At 37.3% G+C, this 23,383-nt stretch overlaps 1 protein-coding gene and 1 non-coding gene across 9 annotated transcripts in view; one reads left to right on the top strand and one right to left on the bottom strand.

Annotated features, from left to right (window-relative positions):
* Window positions 1-23,383, bottom strand: part of RMDN2 (regulator of microtubule dynamics 2) — a 66,965-nt gene that overhangs the window by 638 nt on the left and 42,944 nt on the right. For 7 of the 8 annotated variants that reach the window (XM_038561293.1, XM_038561294.1, XM_038561295.1 and 4 more), the window contains 5 exons: window positions 19,351-19,426; window positions 18,403-18,480; window positions 13,214-13,312; window positions 7,568-7,621; window positions 7,168-7,248 (listed from right to left, as the gene is read on the bottom strand). In XM_038561293.1, coding sequence (XP_038417221.1) covers window positions 7,168-7,248; window positions 7,568-7,621; window positions 13,214-13,312; window positions 18,403-18,480; window positions 19,351-19,426 — 388 coding nt within the window. Of the gene's footprint in view, window positions 1-7,167; window positions 7,249-7,567; window positions 7,622-13,186; window positions 13,313-18,402; window positions 18,481-19,350; window positions 19,427-23,383 lie in introns of those variants that run through there. The other variant, XM_038561291.1, reaches the window with a different exon arrangement.
* LOC119864059 lies at window positions 16,098-16,204 on the top strand. The gene has a single exon (XR_005372847.1). It is a non-coding gene; the product is annotated as a U6 spliceosomal RNA (small nuclear RNA).

Below are 23,383 nucleotides of genomic sequence, written 5' to 3'. Positions count from 1 at the left end.
CACTATTTTCTTCTTCAACTGTATCATGTGCAAGAAGTCCTAACCCTACTAGGAGAGCTTGAAGAAATGTGAGATTCCACTGCAAGATCCAGACTAGCAAATACGCATTTCATTACTGACTTTATCAAGTAGTTTATATTTAAGATGAGAAACCAAGTATATTTTATAGTACTCCACATGTATTGTTATTCCTTTAAAACAAGAGTGGAGGTTGGAAACAGTGGCGATAAATTCAGATGACAGGGAACTCCTCTACACTTTTGCATTTGACATTTATTGAGAGGCGCCTGTGTCAGTAGGTTAAACATCTGCCTTCAGCTCAGGTCATGATCTTGGGGTCCTGGGATTGAACCCCACATCAGGCTCCCTGCTCAGCGGGAGTCTGCTTCTCTCTCCCCCTCTGCTCCTCTCCCTTGATTGTGTGCTCTCCCTCTCTCTCTCGCTCCCTCCTCCCCCTCAAATAAATAATCTTTAGAATTTTTCAAAAAAAAAAATACCCCTTGGTCTTTTCCCCTGCCTTTAGGAAAAAGGTACACAAGGCTCTCATCTCTTCTCTCCCTCTAGTACTCAATGTTTCAGCCATATTGTACATTTGGTTCAATGCTTTTAGGCATATTTCTCAATTCCAAGCCTTTGCTTTTAGTGTCTTATAAAGTAGGGCCTGTAAAAAAAATTTTAAAAAAATAAGTAGGGCATGTACACCACCCACATCAGTATCCTGAAATATCTGAATCACATAGCGTGTGTTTATGTGTTCATGTTTCCATTCACCCTTGCCATGTAGATACATATTTCAACACTAATATAATCATTAGAACACATTATTTTGTATTCTACATTTTTCAATTACATTAAAAGTTGTTTTCTGTTTGAACAAAGTCTTTGTAAATTTGTTTAGAGCTGCATAAAAAATAGAAACTAATCAACTTTCAATAGTGATGAAACAAAGAGAAAATGGCCTGATTACTCAGCATAACATTTCATGATTGAAGACAAATGCCAATGTATTAGATTTTCTATCAACAACTTTTATTAATCTACTGAGGAGGGACTATCTTACTGCCCATTACATTTTACCTATTCTGCATTCAACATTTCCAAGAATGCATTACAGTTCTACCTTTTTACATGACATGATCTTCAGTGCCACACCCTTTGCCAAAAGTCTAAATTATAGGTTGAATTGCTAAATTGTGTTCTAAAGGGTTCTTGATCATTTTGTTCTCCAGTAGGAGTTTTCTTACATAAATGGCAGATAAAGGCATTCCTACTTTGACTAGAAGCCTGAAGGACTCCCCAGTGTGAGAACTTGAAGGTATGTGTGATCATTGAAGACTTTCCTTCATTTGTGATACCAAGAGTGTTTTATTCAGTAAGAATCCTTACATGTCCTGGAATGTTGCTCTATGAGGAAACAGTTTCTCATGTTTATTTCATTGAATTGCTGCTCTAACATAAATTATCTGGTATTTCTCTTTTTTTTTTTTTTTTTTTTTAAAGATTTTATTTATTTATTCATGAGAGACACAGAGAGAGAGAGGCAGAGACACAGGCAGAGGGAGAAGCAGGCTCCATGCACCGGGAGCCCGACGTGGGATTCGATCCCGGGTCTCCAGGATCATGCCCTGGGCCAAAGGCAGGCGCTAAACCGCTGCGCCACCCAGGGATCCCATATCTGGTATTTCTCAAATGGCTTCCTCCTCCTCGTAAAGACTTGCTGTTCCCCATCTTGTTTTGCTTCCAAAGTTTGAGGTTTGGCTAAAGGCTGTAGGGTGTCTCCCCTGTGGAAACTCTTGTGTCTATAAAGGTTAAAGCTGAGGCTGAAGGCTCTTCTACACTCATTACATTTATAGGATTTTTCATGATGGCTAAGGTTAGAGCATCAGCTAAGGGCTTCACCACACAGATGACATTAGGATAGTTTTTCTGCAGTGTGAATTCACTCATGCTGTTTAACAGATGAGTTGTTCCTGGAGGCATTTCCACACTGATGACAGGCCAAGGGTTCTTCTCCTGTGTGAGTTCTCTCATGTAAACAAAAGTTAGTTCTTCAGCTGAAGGGTTTGCCACATTCATTACATTTGTAAGGCTTCTCTCCAGTAACACAGGCTAAGTCAGTGGAGCTATGGCTCTTTCCCCAACCTCATTATATTCAAAGACCTCCTCTCCAGTGTGAAATCTGAGGGAAAGTAGAGCCTGCTAGAGAACTGCCTATATCCATTCATCTATTCATTTTTCTGCATATGAATTCTATGCTGATCCTTGAGTGATAATCTCCAATTAAAGTTTTTGCCACATTGGTTACAGCCATATGGTGCGATACTCTCCTGCATGTAAGTTTTTTCCTTCATAACATGTCAACTGCACAGCTATGTGATTAATTCTGAGGTCTTCATTATGTTTCAAGCACTCGGTATATTGGCCATTTTTGTGCAAATGTCATCTTCTAAGGATTTGGGTTATGGTTTTGAGTTCAGGTTATCCTTTCTTCCCCAGATTCAAACTACCCAAACCATTCTGTTGAGACAGCACACGTTCTCTCCATAAAACACTGCAGTTTCAGATTCTGGGAATACAAAGTTGTTCACATGCATGAATCTAGGCCCTAGAGCCCACGGGCTGACATTTTCAATATCAAGTGCAGTGTGATGAGCTTAGAGCTCCCTGAAAGGGACAGAAGACATGTCACAAATAACTATCGTGCCAGAAAGAGATTTATAAACACCACAGGAAAGAAGCACATATGGGAAAATATGTCAATACTCTCTGCCAAAAACTTCAGATAAGTAGGAGAGAGAAAGACTTACTTATATTATGTTGTTATACTCCTGGCATTTGGAGAATGATTATCAACATCAATTTGATTAGACAGGGTACATGTTAAGAATGGCTGATTCCAAACCGATGCTGTGTCATCAGTTATTTTAAGAAAATTATTAAAAGGAGGTCTAAGAAACTGCTTTCAGGTGTTTTTAAGATCAACTTAAAATATACAACCAAGGCCATTATATATGGAGAAAGCTCAATGAATATTTTAGAATGTCAATCAGTAAAAGATAAGAGCCCAAAGAGTAGAAATAGAGGAGTATAGACACAGTAGCACTCTCCGCCTGCAACTCATGAAAATGTCTGTTCAGAGAGTGGGAAAACTCTGTCCATCCTCTAGTGGCCTTATTAATTTATTTTAAAATGTACCAGGAATTGTATTACTAAGAGTGGTTACTACTCAGAGGGATGATTCTTAATCTATGTAACAGCATGGAGATACAGCCCAGGATTTTAAACAACACATTAACTTCCAAGAACTTGCTAGGCAGGATGAAGTATTCCTTACTGTGAGCACTCTCAGAGTCCTTAAAAGAGCAATTAATGTCACTTTCAAATATTACAGAAATTTAAGAACAGTTTGTTTCTTTACCAGATTAGCACCTCCCTTGTCATAAAACATGATATGACATAGTACTTTTTGAGCGGAGCTTTTGCAGCATACTCCAGGTCAGTATGACTTGGACCATTCCTCCAGGCAAAACAACTCCCAAGCTGCTGGTGTGGTCATGACTTCACTCATCAAGCATTCTTACACTGCCTTAGACACAGGATCCCTTTTATTTTAAAAACGGGATGTTTCTCAGGACCTGAGATTACCTTCCTAGGGTCAAGAAAAGTCCACATGAATAATAAAATACCGCAATTTCAAGTTCTGGGAATCCAGAGCTGCTCACATGCATGAGTCTGGGCCCTAGAGCCCAAGGGCTGATGTTCCCAGTATCAAGGGCAGTGTGATGAGAGTTCCCTGGAAGGGATGGAGGACATGTTACCAGTGACTCCAATGCCAGGAAGAGGTTACAAGTGCCATGAGAAAGCAGCCTATAGGTCCTGCGAGGTCACCTGAGGGAGAGAGCACTGATGGCCGGGCCAAGAAGGGGTGTTCAACCGTAATTTGTGGCTCTGCTAAGCATTTTGGGTATGAATAGACTGGTCAGCAGAATCACTAGCGGGATATATTTCAGTCAGGAAAAGCTTACAGAGAGAAGGGGTACTACAGATAACTCTCCTCAGCCTAGTTTCTAATTAAAAAAGAAATTGAGATATTCCTGATAGGACATTTACTACTTAAAACAAAACAAAACAAAATCTCCTAGAATATACAAATGGAAACATCACTGGAAAAAAAAAGTAACATGGAAAATATTCACTACTGCTGTTTTATTACATAAATATTTCCACAGTGCCCAGGTCTCTTAGCTACATTCATAATCAGTCTTATTTATTAGCACTACTGGCACTAATATTTTTATTTGCAGGGTATTAGTCTTCTGATTCTTCCTGCCATGAATGAATGCTTATGATCTGCCAGGCATGGCAACTGGTGCTGGGAACAGAGGAGTGAATGAAACACATCTAGCTGTGACTCTCATGGAACAATCAGACAAATGACTATGCAACCACAACCCTGCTAAAAAATATGAAAGAAAAGTACGAGGTACTTTCTTGCCTGGGAGTGTCAAGGAAGTCTTTCCTAAAGAAATGACATTTGTGGTGAGGCTAGAAGGGTGAGTAGCAATAAAGGTAGTAAAGGGAGTGGAGGGCTCAGGGCGGGGGCGGAGGGTATTACAGGAGGAGGCAACAACAGGTGTAAGGCAGGGAAGAGCAGGGTGCAGAGGTGGGGAGAGCGGGGAACATACATCAGAGCCATGATGGACATGCTAAACACTTCGGACTCTGAAGCAGCAAAGCGACATACTGAGGTTTGTTTCATCTGTTGCTTTGGCTGCTATTGAGAGCCAAGATGACCAGGAGGGAGGAAGAAAGCTGTGAGACCAGTGGGAGGCAATGTAGTTTGGGTGAACTTGGGTGTATCCTGCTTGGAGTGGTGGAGTAGAGCAAGAGGGCAGTTGGATGACTCATGGCATGTTTTAGAAGAGGAATTCTGAGAACTTGGGGACTGGGTGGATGTCTGGGTTGAGGGCTGAGGGAAAAGGAAGTATCTAGGATGATTCCCAGCATTCCCAACTGATGAATGAATGTGCCAATTAGTAGATGGGAAGATGGAGAAAAGCAGATCTAAAGGCCTGATGATGAGTTAAGTTTGAGATGTCTGCAAAACCTCCAAGTAGAGATGTTACATAGGAAGTGGGATAAATAGGTCCAGAGCTCAGAAGAGAGGTCTAGAGATACAAATATGAAGACTCCTGGCAGGTAGATAGCATTTGAAGTCATAGAAAACAGGCTTGTGAGGTAGGGAGGAGAAAGAGTGAGAGGAGAGAAGAGACTTAGGGACCAAGGACCAAACCTTGGGGGTCATTGATATTTAGCTCTTGTGTGAGCACTCTAAATTTTATGCACAAATATTTGCATGTCAAACCAGGTGTTATGCCTCATTATCATACTGTGTTCTAATCTCAAATTCTTTTTTTTACATTTTTAAAATTTAAATTCAATTTTCCAACATATAGTATAACACCCACTGCTCATCCGCTAATCTCAAATTCTAATAAGAACGCATAGGCACTCAGTTTAAAATGACTTTATGTAACCTAAACTGACATTCCAGGAGAGGTGGAAAAGATGGTAGGGTCCCCATCACTCATATGAAGCAAGCAACCAGAGGAACAAAATCTATTTTCTGCCCCCCAAATCTATAAAGCATCTTCTGGAGAAGTGCCACTACTGATCCTGCACTGTTGTGCTCAGTACTGACCAACAAAACCAACTCAGGGATCTGAGTTGGAAGGATGATCGACCTTGTAGGAAATCCCAAACACAGAAGTCATCTAAGACATTGTACAGGTGGTTGCTGGAAAGGTCCATGGACGCCTAATAAGTCCTGTGTACAGACGTGGGCACTCCTGAACCCTGAGGCTCCTGGCAGGTCTTGTTCCACTCCCCCACCACCACCGTCATCCTTATTTCCCATGACCGTCCTGAAAACCCCCTCCCCTCCAGGCGAACAAATCTTTGCTTTTCCACCTCTATGCCTTTGTTCATGACCTGAGATGTGCTTCACGCACAGCTCCACATATATCTTCAAAACCCACCTCTGATGCTACTTGATCTTTTCTAGGTGAAAATAATTTCCATATTCACTATTTACATAACCAATTACTTGTACCTCTCTTAGCACTTTAGGCTTTCCACCCTGAGCTATAGTTATTTGGATATATAATTTATATTCTAGGCTGTAAGTTCCTAGAGGGCTGTGGGTATGTCTTATATGTTTATATTCAAGATCACAACAAATAGTGAAGCCACCGTTGCTCCAACAGAGAAGAAGAAGGATGCTTATTTCTGAGGCATTTTTTCCTTTTTTTTTTTTTTTTTTAAACATAGGCTCCACACCCAGTGCAGAGCCCAACATGGGGCTTGAACTCATAACCCTGAGATCAAGACATACTTTTGAAATTAAGAGTCAGACACTTAACAACTGAGCCACCCAGGTGTCCCTTGGGGCATTTCTTTTAGATGTGATTCAGAGGATGATAACGTTTGGTGGTATGAGAAGGGAGCAGGAAAACATTCATCTATTTTTCTTTTGTTCCCACACCACCAATATATGGCTCATAGGAACACTGAGTAAACACTGAGTGTTTACTCTGAAATTCCTAAAACAGAGCACATCCAGAATCCTGAATTTGTGAACAAAAGGACAAGAAGCAATATGATAGTTTCTTCTTCATTAGTGGTAGGTTTTCAAAGACCAACACAATGTTAATATATTATTTTAAATCTTCTTCATGGTAGAAGATAGTCACACTCTGCTGTGGGGTTGAAGTTGGGGATTGAAGATGGCAGCCATGTGGACAGTCCTCTTGCTCCAAGGTGGGCAGCCTACTTGTCCGTTGCCTCTCACAGTTTAATCATTGGCTTCCCAGAATTAGGCTTTCCTCCTTCGTTCTCAGTGGGGTTGGCCTATTCCCTGCTGTCTAACATTAAACAGACATCAGGATGTTTTAACTGCTAGGCCATGATGTGTGTGTCCCTTAAAGATACAGGGAGTCTTCTGGTAAAGGGTTACCTACAGCAACTTTAAGAACCTCATAGGATGTGTTAAATACAACACGTTTTAGTGTGGAAGAAAATCCAGATTTATCTAAGCCAGTTGTTCATGTTTGAAGCCAGAAAAGTACTAATAATATAACAGCCCTCATTGTCACTGTTGGGACTTACCTCTTTGGTAACACAAGGAAGCAACACTGCCAAATTACAAAACTTCACAGCGTTATCTGCTTGTTCAAGATCAATGTAACACTAGAAATGAAAAATAGTCAATATGAAACACAATCACATCTTTATGTAATGGACTCAAAGTGATCTCAAAACAGCAGGCTTCCTGGGGCGCCTGGGTGGCTCAGTAGGTAAGCCCTCGGACTCTTGATTTTGGTTTGGGTCATGATCTTGGCGTTGTGGGATTGAGCCCCATATAGGGCTTCTTTCTCAGTAAAGGGTCTGCTTCAAATTCTCTCTCTCCCTCTCCCTCTGCCCTACATCCTACTCGTACTCTCTAAATAAATAAAATCTTTTAAAAAAAAAAAAAAACCCAAGCACCCAAAACAGTAGTCTTTCTTACCTTGGCCAAGTACAAGTAATTGGACTTAGAAAAACCAGGGTGTAGTTCTTCAACCTGATTTTAAGAGAAAACAGAAAAGAGAATAACGAGCCAATATTGAAACAACCAGCAAAGATGATATATCTTAATAAATCAAATATTAACCAAATTGTCCTAAAAATTTAGGTTGATTACATTAGCATCATTTTATCAGTTCAATATCTTTTAGATAGAAATACAGCTTTTGAGGTTATACAGCTCATAGGGCTCATGAAACAATGAGACACAATACATTAAGATTTTGAGATTCCTTTGTATAACCTATCCTTTCTCTTCTATTCCTCTCAAAAACAAAAACAATTGGTGATACACTCTCCCAGGACAAGTCCTATACAATTCACAATCTATTTAGGAAATGAGTAGAGGATAACTGGTATCCCATGGCTAGCATCCTCCACTCCACTGCATTAGTACTTGATTTCTTAGGATTTCAACACATCTCATGAGTTGAATCATATTTGAAGTCCATCACATCAAGTATTTTGAAAGAAGAGACAGACTTGTGAAACAACCAGTCAAAGTAGCAGACCTACTTGCAGATTTTAATAAGTGGGTATTATGTTGGCACTTTACTCCTCATCTACTAAACTTTTATGCACCAGTTCCCTTTCTATATCTCTGGTGAATAAGAACTTTTTTTCAGGCATCTGGCACTGCTACTAGAAAGCACTTCTTAACCTAAGTCAATCTTCGGTCAGAGTCAGCTTCTGCTGTTGTAAAGGCCTATGCAAATAAGCTCCCAATCTGACCCTGGAACTCAATCCAGAGAGATGCAGAACCCAAGAGAAGGTTTCTTTAAAAAACTTACAAAGATGGGCTTGTTTTACAAGATACAAATAATATGGACATTTTTAAAATTAAAAAGTGGAAGTTTCTTTGTACTAATTTCATCTTCAATTTCAATCTCATTCCCCAGGGGTAACCAGTAGCAACAGTTTGACATGCATCCTACCAGACCTTTTATCAAGTAAACACAAATTTTTTAAAAATTCACTTTTGAAAAAAATTAATAAGGGAACATTTCTACATATTGGTCCAAAACTTTTTTCCCACAACATATCACAGACACATTTTTTTGTTAGCATACACAAATCTACCTCATTGTTCCTAAGAGCTGCATTTCATACTACACATATGCCATAATTAAACTGAGCATTCTCTATTAGAATTTTTTTTTTTACTGTTACTAATAAGGATCAATGAACATACTTGTTCCTATATGCTTGTGCACATGTGTGATCATGTCTGTAGGACAGATTTCTGGAAGTTGAATCACTGAGTCAAAGGATACATACATCTTAAAGATGGAGGGGAAGCTAAGAACTAGGCATTCCTGTGCTAAGGAATGCACATCTTTAGTAAAGAACATTTACTGGCTATAAAATTCAAAAGGCAAGGATTCTAGAGGAGGTGGAGGACAAAGTCTTTTGGACTAGGGAACCACATTGGGTATAACTCTTTAGGACCAAGTAGATGAACAGTGTATGGATCTGGCCAAGAACTTGCTAGTGAGATCACAAGGCTGCCAACAGATGAAAGACATTGTCAAGCCCAGTCCTAGCCAGAGCTTTGAAAAGCCTGGAGAGTCATCCATGGTGCTGATGGATTCTGGTTCTGCTGCTCCACTCCTGTCCCATTACTTTCATCTCAACTCTTTGAGTCTAATAAGTGCATTTCTTGAGTCACTCTAATAAGAAATACCTCAATTAAACTTTGTTCAGTTGTACCTTCTATGTCTAATAGTTGTCCAGCTCTGTCCAAATCCTGTCTGGAAAATGTGCTCCAACATATGAGCATAAGCAGCTTATTTTTTTTAATGTTGGCATTTTAATTCTGATACATACCTTAGCACTTATGTTTAATTATCTGTAAGGACTATAAATTAGAACATCTCTTATGTGCTCATGATTTTTAAAAAAAGTCAAAGGAATATATACAAGCTACTAACAATACCAACTTCCTAAAATGGAGCAGAGTCTGAGTTTTTACCAAATGGCTTACCCGAATAACAAGGAAGGTAGTGTTGCTCAGTAGAATGTTCTAGTTAAGGAGCAGTTTCTAGCTAGGCTCTTCGAACACTCTATAATAACACCGGGCAGAGAATATTGTGGTTGTTTACTTGGTCTTGGCTATACAAGTCCCTGGAGGCAGGAGCTGTGTTGATCATTTCTGTATCCCCTACATTTGACACGCTGGTACTAAGTATGTGCTTAAAAAGATTACTGAATAAACTAGCATTATTTTAAGATCTCATAACCTCAAGCAGCAGCCCTCCATTGTATCAGGACACAGATGATGGTTCTGCAGGTGGTAAAACCACTAAGGGAGATCCAGGGATCATATGTTACAAAGAGTGGGGGAGACCAGGGCCACCAATCCCCCAACATTGCCACACCTGTTACCTACTACACACACTCAGGTACTGGTCCTGGGCTGTCAATCATGCCATAGACTGTACAAGAAGAGCTTTAAAAACACAGATCAAGTTTTAAAAATACTTCCCTTATGACCCAACAAGTCCATTCCCAGGCACTTACCAAAGAAAATTCAAAACATATCTACATAAAAGCTTGTATATGAATGTTCATAGGAGCTATATTCATGGTAGCCCCAAACTGGACACAACTGACATGTTTACCCTACCTACCAACGTAAATGCATAAGCAGACCATGGTATGTACACAAAATGCAGTATTACTAGGCAGTAAAAAGGAACTACTGATACATTGATAAAATGAATGAATCTCAAAACATGTTGAACAAAGGAAGCTGATATACACAAAGTACAAGCTCTATGATTCCATTTATATAAAATTTCAGAATAGGCTAAACTAATCTATAGTGACAGAAAGCAGATCAGTGGTTGCCTGGGGTGGGGAGTGAGGGAAATTGACAGTAAAGGGGCAAAGATAACTCTTAAGGGTGATGGAAATGTTCTATATCTTAAAATGGTGGTGGTTACTCAAGTATATAAATTTGTCAAACTACAATGATCTGTAGACTTCAAATGGGTGCATTTTATTGTATATAAACTATACCTTAATATATTCAAAGATTCTGAAATAATTAGTCTGGGTTGTGGCCTGGACTGGCCTTTTTTAAAGCTCTCCAGATGATTCTTGTGTATAGCCAAATTTGAGAACCACTGCCTGAGGGAATCATGCCAGAATTTTGGATGAGGTGGAAAGCATGCTATAGTTTGAGAAAATTCCCACAGAGGATTCATAGATGACTCTTGGCCAAAAACCACCTCCCTAGTGGCTGTGATGCTGTGGAGGATCAGATTTCATCAGTTGGAGGAGCTATATAATAACAGCAGCTAACATTTATTTTTAGTTAGAGTACTTAATGTGCTAGACCCTGAGCTAAGAAAATTTTATGTATTAATTTATTTATCTTCACAAAAACCATATAAAGTAGGTATTATTATGTCTGCTTTATCGATGAAGAATTTAAGACTAGGAGAAATAAAGAAACATGGCCAGGTCATACAGATAGGAAAAGGTTCAGGTCTCAGACTGTCTGATTTCTAAAGCCAGTGCTCCAGATCTCTACAAAACGGAGCTGGATGGTCTGGGGACACATTCCTGGCCCCTGTGAACCCTCTTTGGAGGGACTGAGTTGGGGACAGGAGTCCTACAGTCTGGGTTCCAAAAACATGACCTCCTGCTGGGACCACAGGTTTCAGACTCCCCTTGGGTGTGGGATACAAGTTTCTTTCTCACCTTCCACCTCCCAGTTTTCTTACATCCTTTCAGCCTTTACCCTTAGCACTCTGGACTCCTCAGCACCCTCAGCTGTGGCAGCTGATGCAGGAAGAAGCTTTCCTGATGCCTTCTCACTCCTTAGCAAACACCGTGAAGCACATTTTCAGATGGAATCTAAGTCATGACTGAATTGTCAGGTCCCCAAGATGGTTTGCCACGGTGTTGACAATTTCATGGAGTTAAAATTCTTACTAGGTGTGGAGTACTAAGCAATTTCCTTGCGTTTACTTATTTAATCTTCACAACACACTATATGACTCAGGTACTGTTATCTCCATATTATTGATTAAATTGAGAGGGGGCTAAGAAACTTGTTCAATGAACTGGAAAGGGGCAGAACTGAGATTTAACCAGGTGGTCTGGTTCTAGAGGTTGTAATCCTTACCTCTACATTATTGGGCCTTTGATCATTTTTTATTTATCTGGGTAGTATTTCAGGTACACTAGCAACTTAAGAATTTCTGTGCAATGTCCTAAAAACCTGAGCCCCTGCTTATAACTTTATAATATGAATAAATGAGTTTCAAGTCCAAATGATATTTTTCCTAATTAGCTTAGCGTCTTCTATTGAACTATTTATCTTAAATATACCATGATCTTAAATTCTTATAAAATGTAAAATAAAAGAACAAATTCTCAGGGGTAGGAAAAAAGGTGAAGAAATTGGAATGATATAATCTTAGACTACATTCATATCTTTGGTCTGCCACTGTGTAACACTAAAAAAATTAAGTTCCTGAGGTACTGATTTCCTTTTATAAAACAAAAAAGATCACGTTAAATAAAAACTAAGACATGTCTACCCCTTGTGCTTTTATACCCTGCATTCTTTTCCATTGGGCTCGTACTTGATCTCAGAACACTTATTTTTACCACAGAGCACTGGAGGTAGGCACGAACCATTCACTCAGTAATGGAAAGTATAAATGAAACCTATTTGCGATCTGAGAATACATATTCTTTAAATTCCCTTTCAGTTCTATAAGATCAATCCCTAACATACAACAGAAAAATATGAGCATGTACAGTATGTTGGATAACACAGTCTAGAGCCTGATTTTGTCTGTCTGTTGTTACAAATCTGAAATAGGTAGATCAGGAAAGAAAAAAACATCTTAGGGTCTATAAGATTCTATAATTGCTTCCTGAGAAAGACACAGGGATTAGCCCATGAGGAAGCTGATTATGTGCACACACACATGTAACTCTTCAGAGTTTTATTAGCATAGCAATTATACATTTTAAGATAGGAATGAAAATACTGGTTTTGTCTGATTCTCCAAGAATATTCCATAAGACTATCTGCAACTTATGTGATGGCTTTTAAAATAATAACTCTTCCTTCTGGCACCTTTTAGTTCTTCAAGATTTTTTTAAAAAGATTTTACTTATTTATTCATGAGAAGGCAGAGACATAGGCAGAGGGAGAGCAGGCTCCCTGCAGGGAGCCCAGTGTGGGACTGGATCCCGGAACTCCGGGATTACACCTTGGTGAGCGGAAGGCAGACGCTCAACTGCTGAGCCACCCAGGTGTCCCTAGTTCTTCAAGATTAAACTGGCTCTCTAGTAGGCTAATTAGTAGTATTTGGGAACAAGTCTAATAATCACAAATGCTTTTGCGTATACTCACATGACCTGGAGAGCTGCTCTTGGATTTGGTAGTAAGGGCCATGCAGCTAGGACCCAGGGCATAGCTACTGCTCTGGGAAGCAGTTTGGATATGCTAAGACTAGGGTTCAACCACAGCTCCCATTAGAGAGCTATTCACGGAGAGGGGTAGGAGGGACTGGTACAGGCAGCAGCCTGTTTGATACTAAAATAATGGATAGACAAAGTATACCTTAAGGAAATTTTGCAAAGCTTCTTCCACTGTTGAGGATGGTATTTTTCCAAACAGAGTAGCAGCCATTTTTTTCTCAATCCAGCTCAGTTTGGAGACCTGCAAACACAGAGGCAACATCATTCTTAGGAATTTGTGTACATTTTGAATAAATAATCTCTCCTCAGTTAGATGTTTGATGTATGTACGTATATGTATATATATAAATATCCTTAAATAACATATATGATAGAGATCACCTTTATGGCATTAATATTCTACCTTTTTTTTTTTTTATAGTTCTAACAAAATATGAGCTCTAAAAGCACTGGTTACCAAACCAATTTGAAACACTCATGATAAGATTTGTGTTCAATCAGAGAAAGGGATGGGAAATAAAGCTGATCCTGTTTATTCAAGTGATTCAAGATTCTGGGATAACCACCCAGTATTTCTTTGCACAAAATGTAGGAGCTACTAGACCCCATCTTTGTTCCTTCCTGATTACTCTGTGTTATCAACCTGACCCAGAACACAGCATCTCAGAAATGTACATAGAACAAGGATCCTCAACCCAGAAGGAGTATAGAGTGAGGGCCCAGTATACATATTTACAATCCAGAAGAAAATTTTTTTAACCAATAACCACCAAAATTAAATTTCATATTATCATTTATTTTTTGCTTCCTTCCCCTCCCCCATTTTAATTCCAGTATAATTAACATACAGAGTTATATTTGTTTCAGGGATACAATATAGTGCTTCAACAATTCCATATATTACTCAGTGCTCTACAAGATAAGTGGACTCATAATCCCCTTCATCTATCCCCTTAATCCCCCACCCACCTCACCTCTGATAACCATCTGTTTGTTCTCTATAGATAAGATTCTGTTTTTTGGGTTGTCTCTTTTTTAGTTCTCTTGTTCATTTATTTTGTTTTCTAAATTCCACATATGAGTGAAATCATATGGTATCTGCCTTTCTCTGACTGACTTATTTCACCTAGCACTATAGTCTAGATCCATTCATGTTGCTGCAAATGGCACGATTTCATTTTTTATGGCTGAATAATATTCCATTGTATGGTATAATATACCACTTCTTCTTTATCTATTCATTTATTGATGGACACTTTGGTTGCTTTCATAATTTGGCTATTGAAAATAATGCTAAAATAAACAATGGGGCACATGTATCCCTTTGAATTAAAGTTTCTGTATTCCTTGGGTACTCAGCAGTGTGATTACTGGATCATAGGGTGATTCTATTTTTTAATTTTTTGAGGAACCTCCACATTATCTTCCACAGTGTCTGCACTAATTTGCATTCCAACCAATAGTGTATGAGGGTACCTATTTTTCTACATCCTCACCAACACTTGTTATTTTTTGTGTTTTTGATGTTAGCCATTCTGATAGAATATCAGAAGTGATATTTCAATGTGGTTTTGATTTGTGTTTCCCTGGTGATGCTGAGCATCTTTTCAAATGTATCTGTTGGTCCTGTGTACTTCTTCTTTGGAAGAAGATTTTCTCTTTATGCATTCTGTCCATTTTTAAACTGGATTATTTGTTTTTGAGTGTTGAGTTGTATCAGTTCTTTATGTTTTTTGGGCACTACTGATATGTCATTTGCAAATATCTTCCCCATTCAGGAGATTGTTTTTTAGTTTTGTTGGCTGTTTCCATTGCTGTGCACTTTTTATTTTAATGTATATACAATAGTTTATTTTTGCTTCTGTTTCCTTTGCCTCAGGAGATATATCTAGAAAGATGTTGTTATGGCCAATGTCAGAGAAATTACTGTCTGTACTCCCTTCTGGAATTTTTATGGTTTCAGGCCTCACATTTAGGTCTTTAGTCCATTTTGAGGGTTTTGTTTTGTTTTGTTTTTTGGTGTATGATGTAAGAATGTGGTCCAGTTTCATTCTTCTGCACTTAACTGTCCAGTTTTCCCAACACTGTTTGTTGAAGAGACTTTTTCCCATTGCAAATTCTTCTCTCCTTTGTCAAAGATTAATTAACTATGCAATTGTGGGTTTACTTCTGGGATTTCTATTCTATTGATCTGTGTCTATTTTTGTGCCAGTATCATACTGTTTTGATCACTACAGCTTTGTAATATAACTTGAAACCTGGAATTGTGATACTGCCAGTTTTGTTTTTATTTTTCAAGAATGCTTTGGCTACTCAGGTGGTTCTATACAAATTTTATGATTGTTTATTCTAGTTCTGTGAAAAATGCTATTGGTATTTTGATAGAAATTGAATTAAGTCTATAGAATGCTTTAAGTAGTATAGACAGTTTGACAATATTTGTTCTTTCAATCCATAAGCATGGAATGTCTTCTCATTTCTTTGGGTCATCTTTAATTTCTTTCATCAACTTTTTATAGTTTTCAGAGTACAGGTCTTTTACCACTTTGGTTAAGTTTATTCCTAGATATTTTATTATTTTTGTAATTATAAATGGGATTGTTTTCTTACTTTCTCTCTCTTCTTTTTAGAGATACAATGGATTTTAGAAATGCAACAGGATTTTGTATCCTGTGACCTTACTGAATTCATTCATCAGTTCTAGTAATTTTTTGGCAGAGTCCTTAGAGTTTTCTGTATATAACATCATCTCATCTGTGAATAGTGAAAGTTTTGCTTCTTCCTTACCAATTTGGAAGCCTTTTATTTCCTTCTCTCGTCTGACTGCTGTGGCTAGGACTTCCAGTTGAATAAAAGTAATGACAGTGGACATCCTTGTCCTGTTCTTGATCTTAGGGGAAAAATCTCTCAGTTTTTCACCACTGAGTATAACATTAGCTGTGGATTTTTCATATAAGGCCTTTGTTATGTTGATGTATGTTCTCTCTAAACTAACTTTGTTGAGGGTTTTATCAAGAATGGATATGGTGCCTGCTTCGGCAGCACATATACTAAAACTGGAATGATACAGAGAAGGTAAGCAAGCCCCCTGCGCAAGGATGACATGCAAATTCGTGAAGTGTTCATACTTTTATATATAAAAAAAGAATGTATATGTACTCTTTCAAATGCTTTTACTGGATCTATTGAGTTGATAATATGGTTTTTATCTTTTCTCTTAATAACAGGATGTACCACGCTGATTGATTTGCAAATACTGAACCAACCTTGCATTCCAGGAATAAATCCCATTGATCATGGTCAAAGATTTTTTGAATGTATTGTTGGATTTGTTTTGCTAATATTTTGTCAAGGATTTTTGCATCTATGTTCATCAGAGATACTAGTCTGTAGCTCTTTTTTATTGTCTTGTCTATAACTGGTTTTGGAATCAGGATAATGCTGACCTATTAGAATGAATTTGGAAGTTTTCCTTCCTATTTTACTTTTTAGAAAAGTTTGAGAAGAATAGGTATTAACTCTTCTTTAAATATATGGTGGAGGGGATCCCTGGGTGGCTCAGCAGTTTGGCGCCTGCCTTCGGCCCAGGGCGTGGTCCTGGAGTCCCAGGATCGAGTTCCGCGTTGGGCTCCCTCCACGGAGCCTGCTTCTCCCTCTGCCTGTGTCTCTGCCTCTCTCTCCCTTTCTCTGTGTATCTCATGAATAAATAAATAAAATCTTTTTAAAAATATATGATGGAATTCACCTGTGAATACATCTAAACTTTTTTTTGTTAGAAGTTTCTGGATTACTGATTCAATTTCATTGCTGGTAATTGGTCTGTCCAAATTTTCTATTTTTTCTTTTTTCAGTTTGGGTAGTTTATATGTTTCTAGGCATTTATCCATCTCTTCTAAATTGTCCAGTTTGTTGGCATATACTTTTTTATAATATTCTCTTATAATCCTTTGTATTTCTGTGGTGTCAGTTGTTATTTCTCCTCTTTTGTTTCTGATTTTGTTTATTTGAGTCCTCTTTTTTTTTTTTTTTTGATGAGTTTGAGGTTTATCAATTTTATTGATCTGTTCAAAGAACCATTTCTGGTTTCACTGATCTGTTCTATTTTTTTCTTTTTTTTTAGTTTAGTTTTTATATCATTTATTTCTGCTCTAATCTCTATTATTTCTTTCCTTCTCCTGGATGTGGGTTTTGTTTGTTCTTCTTTTTCTAGTTCTTTAGGTGTAATATTAAGTTGTTTGAGATTTTTCTTGCTCCTTGAGGTAGGCCTCAGTCGCTATATACTTCCCTCTTAGAATCACTTTTGCTGCATCTCAAAGATTTTGGATCATTGTGTTTTCATTTTCACTTGTTCCTGTGTATTTTTTTTATTTCTTCTTTGATTTCTTGGTTGATCCATTCATTGTTTAGTAGCATGTTATTTAACCTCCATGTAGTTGTGGTCTTTCCAGATTTCATTTTTTAAGAAAGAAATCTAAACAAATATAATGTACATCCAAGCCCCAGACTCATGTGATGTTGGGTCAATGGTTTTTAAGCCTGAGGATTTTCCTACCTTAATGAAGATTCATATTCTTAATATTTAAAACTGGCATAATAAAAATTGCTTACAGAGCTGTTTCAAGGGTTAAAGGACATAAGAAATAAAAAGTATAAACTGCACATTTGTTACATAGCAGGTGTTTAGTAAAAAAGCTTCCTTCTCCATTCCTAATCCTCAAACCTCAATTAAAAACTTCCTCTTTTGCTTATGCTAATTTTCGCATTCAGAAATAGCATTTCTCTTCAGCATAATTTTTTCATGCATCTCTTAAGATAGATTTTCACATTCTGTTAATTTTCTATAAACTAACATCATTTAAGACACCAGATTTTACACTTGCCAGCTGCCTTGATTTATTTCTATAGGTTTCGTGTGCCTTTCTAAATTCAGTTCTTTGAAGACAAGAACAGTGGGCATGTAATTTATGCTCAGTATACTCTGATAAATGAAAAAGTCCTCTCACAAAACAAACAGTAATGTGCCAATATAGGACACATGCAAGTAGATGATTGGTCACCACCTGAGAGCACGAAGGAGACAAGTGATTGCTGCAAGGGGAAATAGAGAGATGGTAAAGGGAAAAAATTATATACTGTATGTAACACAATACAGAAAACACAGTAACACAGTACAGAAAGAAATCAATCATAAACTCATAAAATATGTATGGATTTTACCATTTTCCTTATAGTAGGCACTAAGTAAAACACTTAAAGAATAAGGCACTGAAAATATATCACATAATCATAGTGTATTTAAATAAGACTTATAGATAAAAATACTCAACTCACAGTATAACAGTATCTTCCTTTGAGGTAATACAAAAAGGGTTCTTCAGGTAAAAATTGGATTGCTTTATCTAGATGTTCCTGAAAGAAAATTCAAAATAAATATCATCTCTCAGATTTCAAGCAGTGTTGAATGGAAGTGTGCCTAGTAAGTTCAAGGGGCTTTACGTGTTGTTTGGTCCTCCTCCTCAATCCCTATCATTAATACAAGTAAGTCTTACCAGTAATTCAATTATCAAAAATGATTGCTCACAAATAGAACCAGACTTTGACTATGATTTAATTAAGCTATGGATAATTTAAAGCCAAATGTGTCTATGAAAATAGAAAATATCTGGCTGACATTTTTGTCTGCCCATGCCTTGCTTAGCTAATACTTATTAGTAATGGAAGCATGCTTGCAAATATCAAATGATTAGGATATAATGGAGGAAAGAATAGCAGAACTAGGTGGTGGAGGAATCTACTCCCCTGACATTATTAAATGGTTTTAGAGAGCTGGAAAACAGATTCTGACCATTTATATTGAGTTATCAAAGCTAAAGGCACATTATAAATGATGTACACATACATTACTTATTTTATTCACTTATCATGTTAAGTTTAAGCCTTAGATTGGATTCTATTCCTTCCACCAAATCAATATGCAAGAAATGTTAACTAATTAGTCCTAGTCATGTTTATGATGTTGGTGAGCTAATGACCAAAAGACTAATCCCCCATCTTTGAAAAAGTAATACTCATCTACTATGTGACTTCTTTCAAGATCCAGAATAATTATCTTCAATCTCCCAAATAGTTTTATTCTTTTTGCACAGTACTATGTAAAGACTGTCACTTCATTTAAATAAAAAAGATAAATTCCTTGAGATTAAATTGTTGAATAACTTGATTTATATCTTTAAGGGGAACATACAGCTATATTAAAATATTTTTAATTTTAAGGAATACCTTGAAGCGATGTCCATAGTTGATTTTGTTTTGTAAGCCCTCAAACTCAGATACATAGCCACACAAAACTGCATACCTGAAAAGGATAAAGACAGTGGATAGTCTATGAACTTCTAATCAAATACCACCAAATGTAACATTAAAAAAAAATATCTCTAAATCATTCATTAACACTTGACAGAAGTATTCATATAGAGGCAAGGGCCCTAAAAATAAAAAATACCTGACACTACATGAGGCCAGTTTCCTCATCTGTAACTGGGGATACTGACACCATCCATCTCACATGTATGCTGTAAGGGCAAAACACTTCAAACACACAAAATTGCTTAGAGTACTACCTGGCACAGAGTGAATTCCAAGAAATATGAGCTGCTGCTAACACCAATATTGACATCAACGTCACAAAGAGGCTCTCTGAAAAAGCCTAGTCACACAAGTAATAAATTGAAAAATATATTGCATCATCATATCCCTATTCCTCCTTAATAAAAATAAAAATTTCACAGCCTCCCTTAACGTCATCTGAAAACAAAAATAAATATCATGACTAAAACAAAGTCAAAGGTGACTTCAGAACACACTTTTCTGAAAAATTCCCTTCAATTCCTTTAATCCTGCCTTGTTAGCACTGCATACTAGAACAGGGCATCCCATGAACTGTTTACTTTTTTTTTTTCCCACTGAGAATACTAAAAGTTACATTAATAATTCTTTGACATACATTCTGTGCAATATTTGTTCAGCAATTTGCTCACTCCAAAATCGGGGGATATGTTATTTTTATATCCAGAATGTTTCTGTCTGTGCCAAGTCTCCAGAGTATTTCAGAGTGTTTCTGTCTGAGGCAAAATATTCATTTACCTAAATATTTTAAGAGTAAGTATTAATTATTACTTTCATTGTCATAGCTGAAATGGAAGATGTAATTTTGGGTATTTATCTCATCATTTCTGTGGATAAGCATAACTTTCAAGTACAAAAATGAAGTGAACGATTTTATTTAGAACAGTAAGACCATTCCTGAACACAAAAGATCACATAATTCACACAACTTAGGACAACCAATAAAACAGTCAGTTTTCAGTGCTGACTTGTGTGACCTCTGAATTTTCAGTTTCTATATAATCAACCAAATCTGCTACAGTAGAAACAAGAGTGAAGACCAAATCAACCTATCAAAAGTGGTCTGAGAACATAACTAGAGTAGGAGATATCACAAATTCTATGATCAGACTACTTTACACACACATCTCTACACCCATCAGAGATTGAGCATGTAGGAAAGGATTACTGGAAAAACACTTGTGAATTCCCTTGTAGAAATGCTATGGTCACCATGTTCTCTTGACATGCTGTCATTTTGTTCCATCATTCCTCCTAGGGAGTTCCAGAAAATAGAACAAAATTCCATACAACTACATCCCCACATTCCCCCATTTCTGTTATGGGCATTATCATTTTCTGACTTATTCAGACTTAAAGCCTTAGGTCATCTTTTTTTTTTAATAAGCTTTTATTTTAAAATAGCTTGAGATTTATAGAATAGTTGCAAAGATGGCACAGATGGTTCCTACATACGCATATTCAGTTTTCTCTACTGTTTTCACCTTACATTACTAGAGTACATTTATCACAAGTGTACTGATACTATCAAACAATACTGATACCTAATTTTTACAATGTACCAATATTAATATATTATTAACTAAACTCCATGCTTTATTCAAATTTTCATCTATTTTTCCCTAACTTAAATTTTGATGCTTTTCTCTCTATCCCTCCTTCCACATTTATCCCTATTAAATCACACATGTGAAGATCTTTGGAATTACTATTGTCATTTTTTTTTTTTTTTTTAGTAAGAGATCAGTTTATGGTTAACGGTATGGGACAGACCGGGAAGATACCAGGGCCCATAGTAATGAGCTTCCCAGGAATAGACTGACAGACTTACAAGTAAACAGAGGGGCAGGGAAACAAAGCCAAATGGCTGAGAGACCCAGGCCCAGCCTCGGTGGCTGTACCTGGGCCCTAGTTCCAGTTCTGCCCTGGGAACCTGGGGGATGAGCAGGACCTACAGGTGCCTCAGTTCTTGTAAGGCTCCCATCTCCTCACTCCCTCCTGTCCCCTACCAGCAGGCTGGGACTTCTCACATGTGGTGTATTTCCAGGGCTAGGGAATGGCTGGTCTGGGAGTGGGAAGGCAGAGGCCTGGGTAGTACGGGGTTAGCAGCAGCACTGGGGGGAATCTGGTCAGGCACCAGGTCATACACTCTGTTCCTCCTAATTTTATGTTACTTGCAACTTTCATAAACATATGTGTTATATCTTTACCAACTGACAATTTTACACAACATATCAGTGTTTATAATGAAGACCTGGAGCCCTAGAATCACCTCCAGATTGACAAAGATGTTGCCAACAGTTACTCTGTTGAATAGCTGAGGCTTGAACCCTCCTCTCTATACGGGTAACCCAGAGACTTGCCCACATTTCTACATCTTGTCCACAGGAATGTTAGACATAAACTTACCTTAATGCCTTGTTTAAATCCAGATATACTAGCTCACTTGCCCTATTCTATATGCTGACAAAGAAATAAAAAACAAATCACGCCACATTTTTAGAAAAATTTGTTGGATCTTTTTGAACTTCCTCCTCCAGAGACTTATGGAGCAACCCAAATATTTGTGCTGGAATCAAAAGAAAGGAATCTATGTTTGCCAATCTAGAATGGTGGGATCAATCATCTATTTCCCAAACATTAGCACCAGAACGACTTAGTGCACACCACTAGGTATATACAGTGCTCTCTCAGCACACTCTCTTCAAGCTATTCTGAGTGAGGAAAAAAAAAGGAAAAAAAAACCCTATGACTTATGAATTCCATTATATGAAATATGTACATTTTCCTTGTAAATAATGTCATACAGTTTTATGCTTTTCATAATTTTTTTGAAGTCTGTTTTTGTTTTTTTATGTTTTTTGAGCTAAGATCAAGAGTTGGATGTTTAACTGAGCCACCCAGGCACCACTTGAAGTCTGTTTCTTTAAAGTTTAAAATATAAAAAAATAATAATAATAAAGTTTAAAATATTATTTATCTTCCTACATACCCTAGTTCAAAGTTCACCTAATCAGTTTTTCTCAAAGGATCATCGCTTCTTTTCTGGCAATTAGTTCCACTTATGTCTCTCTGTGTGTGTGTGTGCATGTGTGTGTGTTCTTTTATGCTGTTCATCTTTTAAAACGTAATTTAAAATTTTATTTCATAAACCATCTCAAGTGGATGGGAACGCTAAAGTATGTTATTTCACAATATGGTCTATTAACTCCATCTAGAGGTCATTCTCATCATACATGCTTTGACAAAAATTCTGTGTTTTCTTTGCATTGATATTGAATATATCTTTAATAAATGACCAACACTCCTGTTTCCACAACTACCAAAATAACTCCATTAGTTTATTATTTATACTATGAGAAAGCAGTAGAAAAATAATGTAATAGAAGAATTACTGAGTATCTAAGAATAAAAAACCTGGTTTTTGTTTTTCTATTTATTGTGTGACTCTTGCTTACTATTCAGCATGACTCCCCCACCCTCACCACACACACCCTAGGCATACTACCTTGCTCATCCTTATCTATAAAATGGAAACAGGTTGTTCTGTGAATCATGTGCTGCAAGGCATATGGATATAATTTGTGAACAGTAGAGCTCAACAAATATGTAAGACATTATTTGTAATTAAGGTCAGGCCTATTCAGCTAACAAACTGCAAATCCACAGTGACTTTACTCTTTTGATTCTGGAAGTATTTGAGGCTGAGTATAACAAAAACAACAGAATTTGTAGCAAACATTTTCAGCTTTGAGGTCAGATAGTCAAGGTTGCAACTATTCAACATCATTGCTAGGCACAAATCCAGGGGAGTGGCTGTGCACCAATAATAAATAAAACTATTTATGAAAATAGGCAGTTGGCCCAGAGCCATAGATTGTCATTTATGCTGAATGAATGAGAAAAT

This window comes from Canis lupus, chromosome 17 (genome assembly GCF_011100685.1).
Source record: "Canis lupus familiaris isolate Mischka breed German Shepherd chromosome 17, alternate assembly UU_Cfam_GSD_1.0, whole genome shotgun sequence".
NCBI classification, from domain to species: Eukaryota; Metazoa; Chordata; class Mammalia; order Carnivora; family Canidae; genus Canis; species Canis lupus.
The sequence above is the reverse complement of the archived record's forward strand: the minus strand, read 5'-3'. Positions and strand labels throughout refer to the sequence as shown.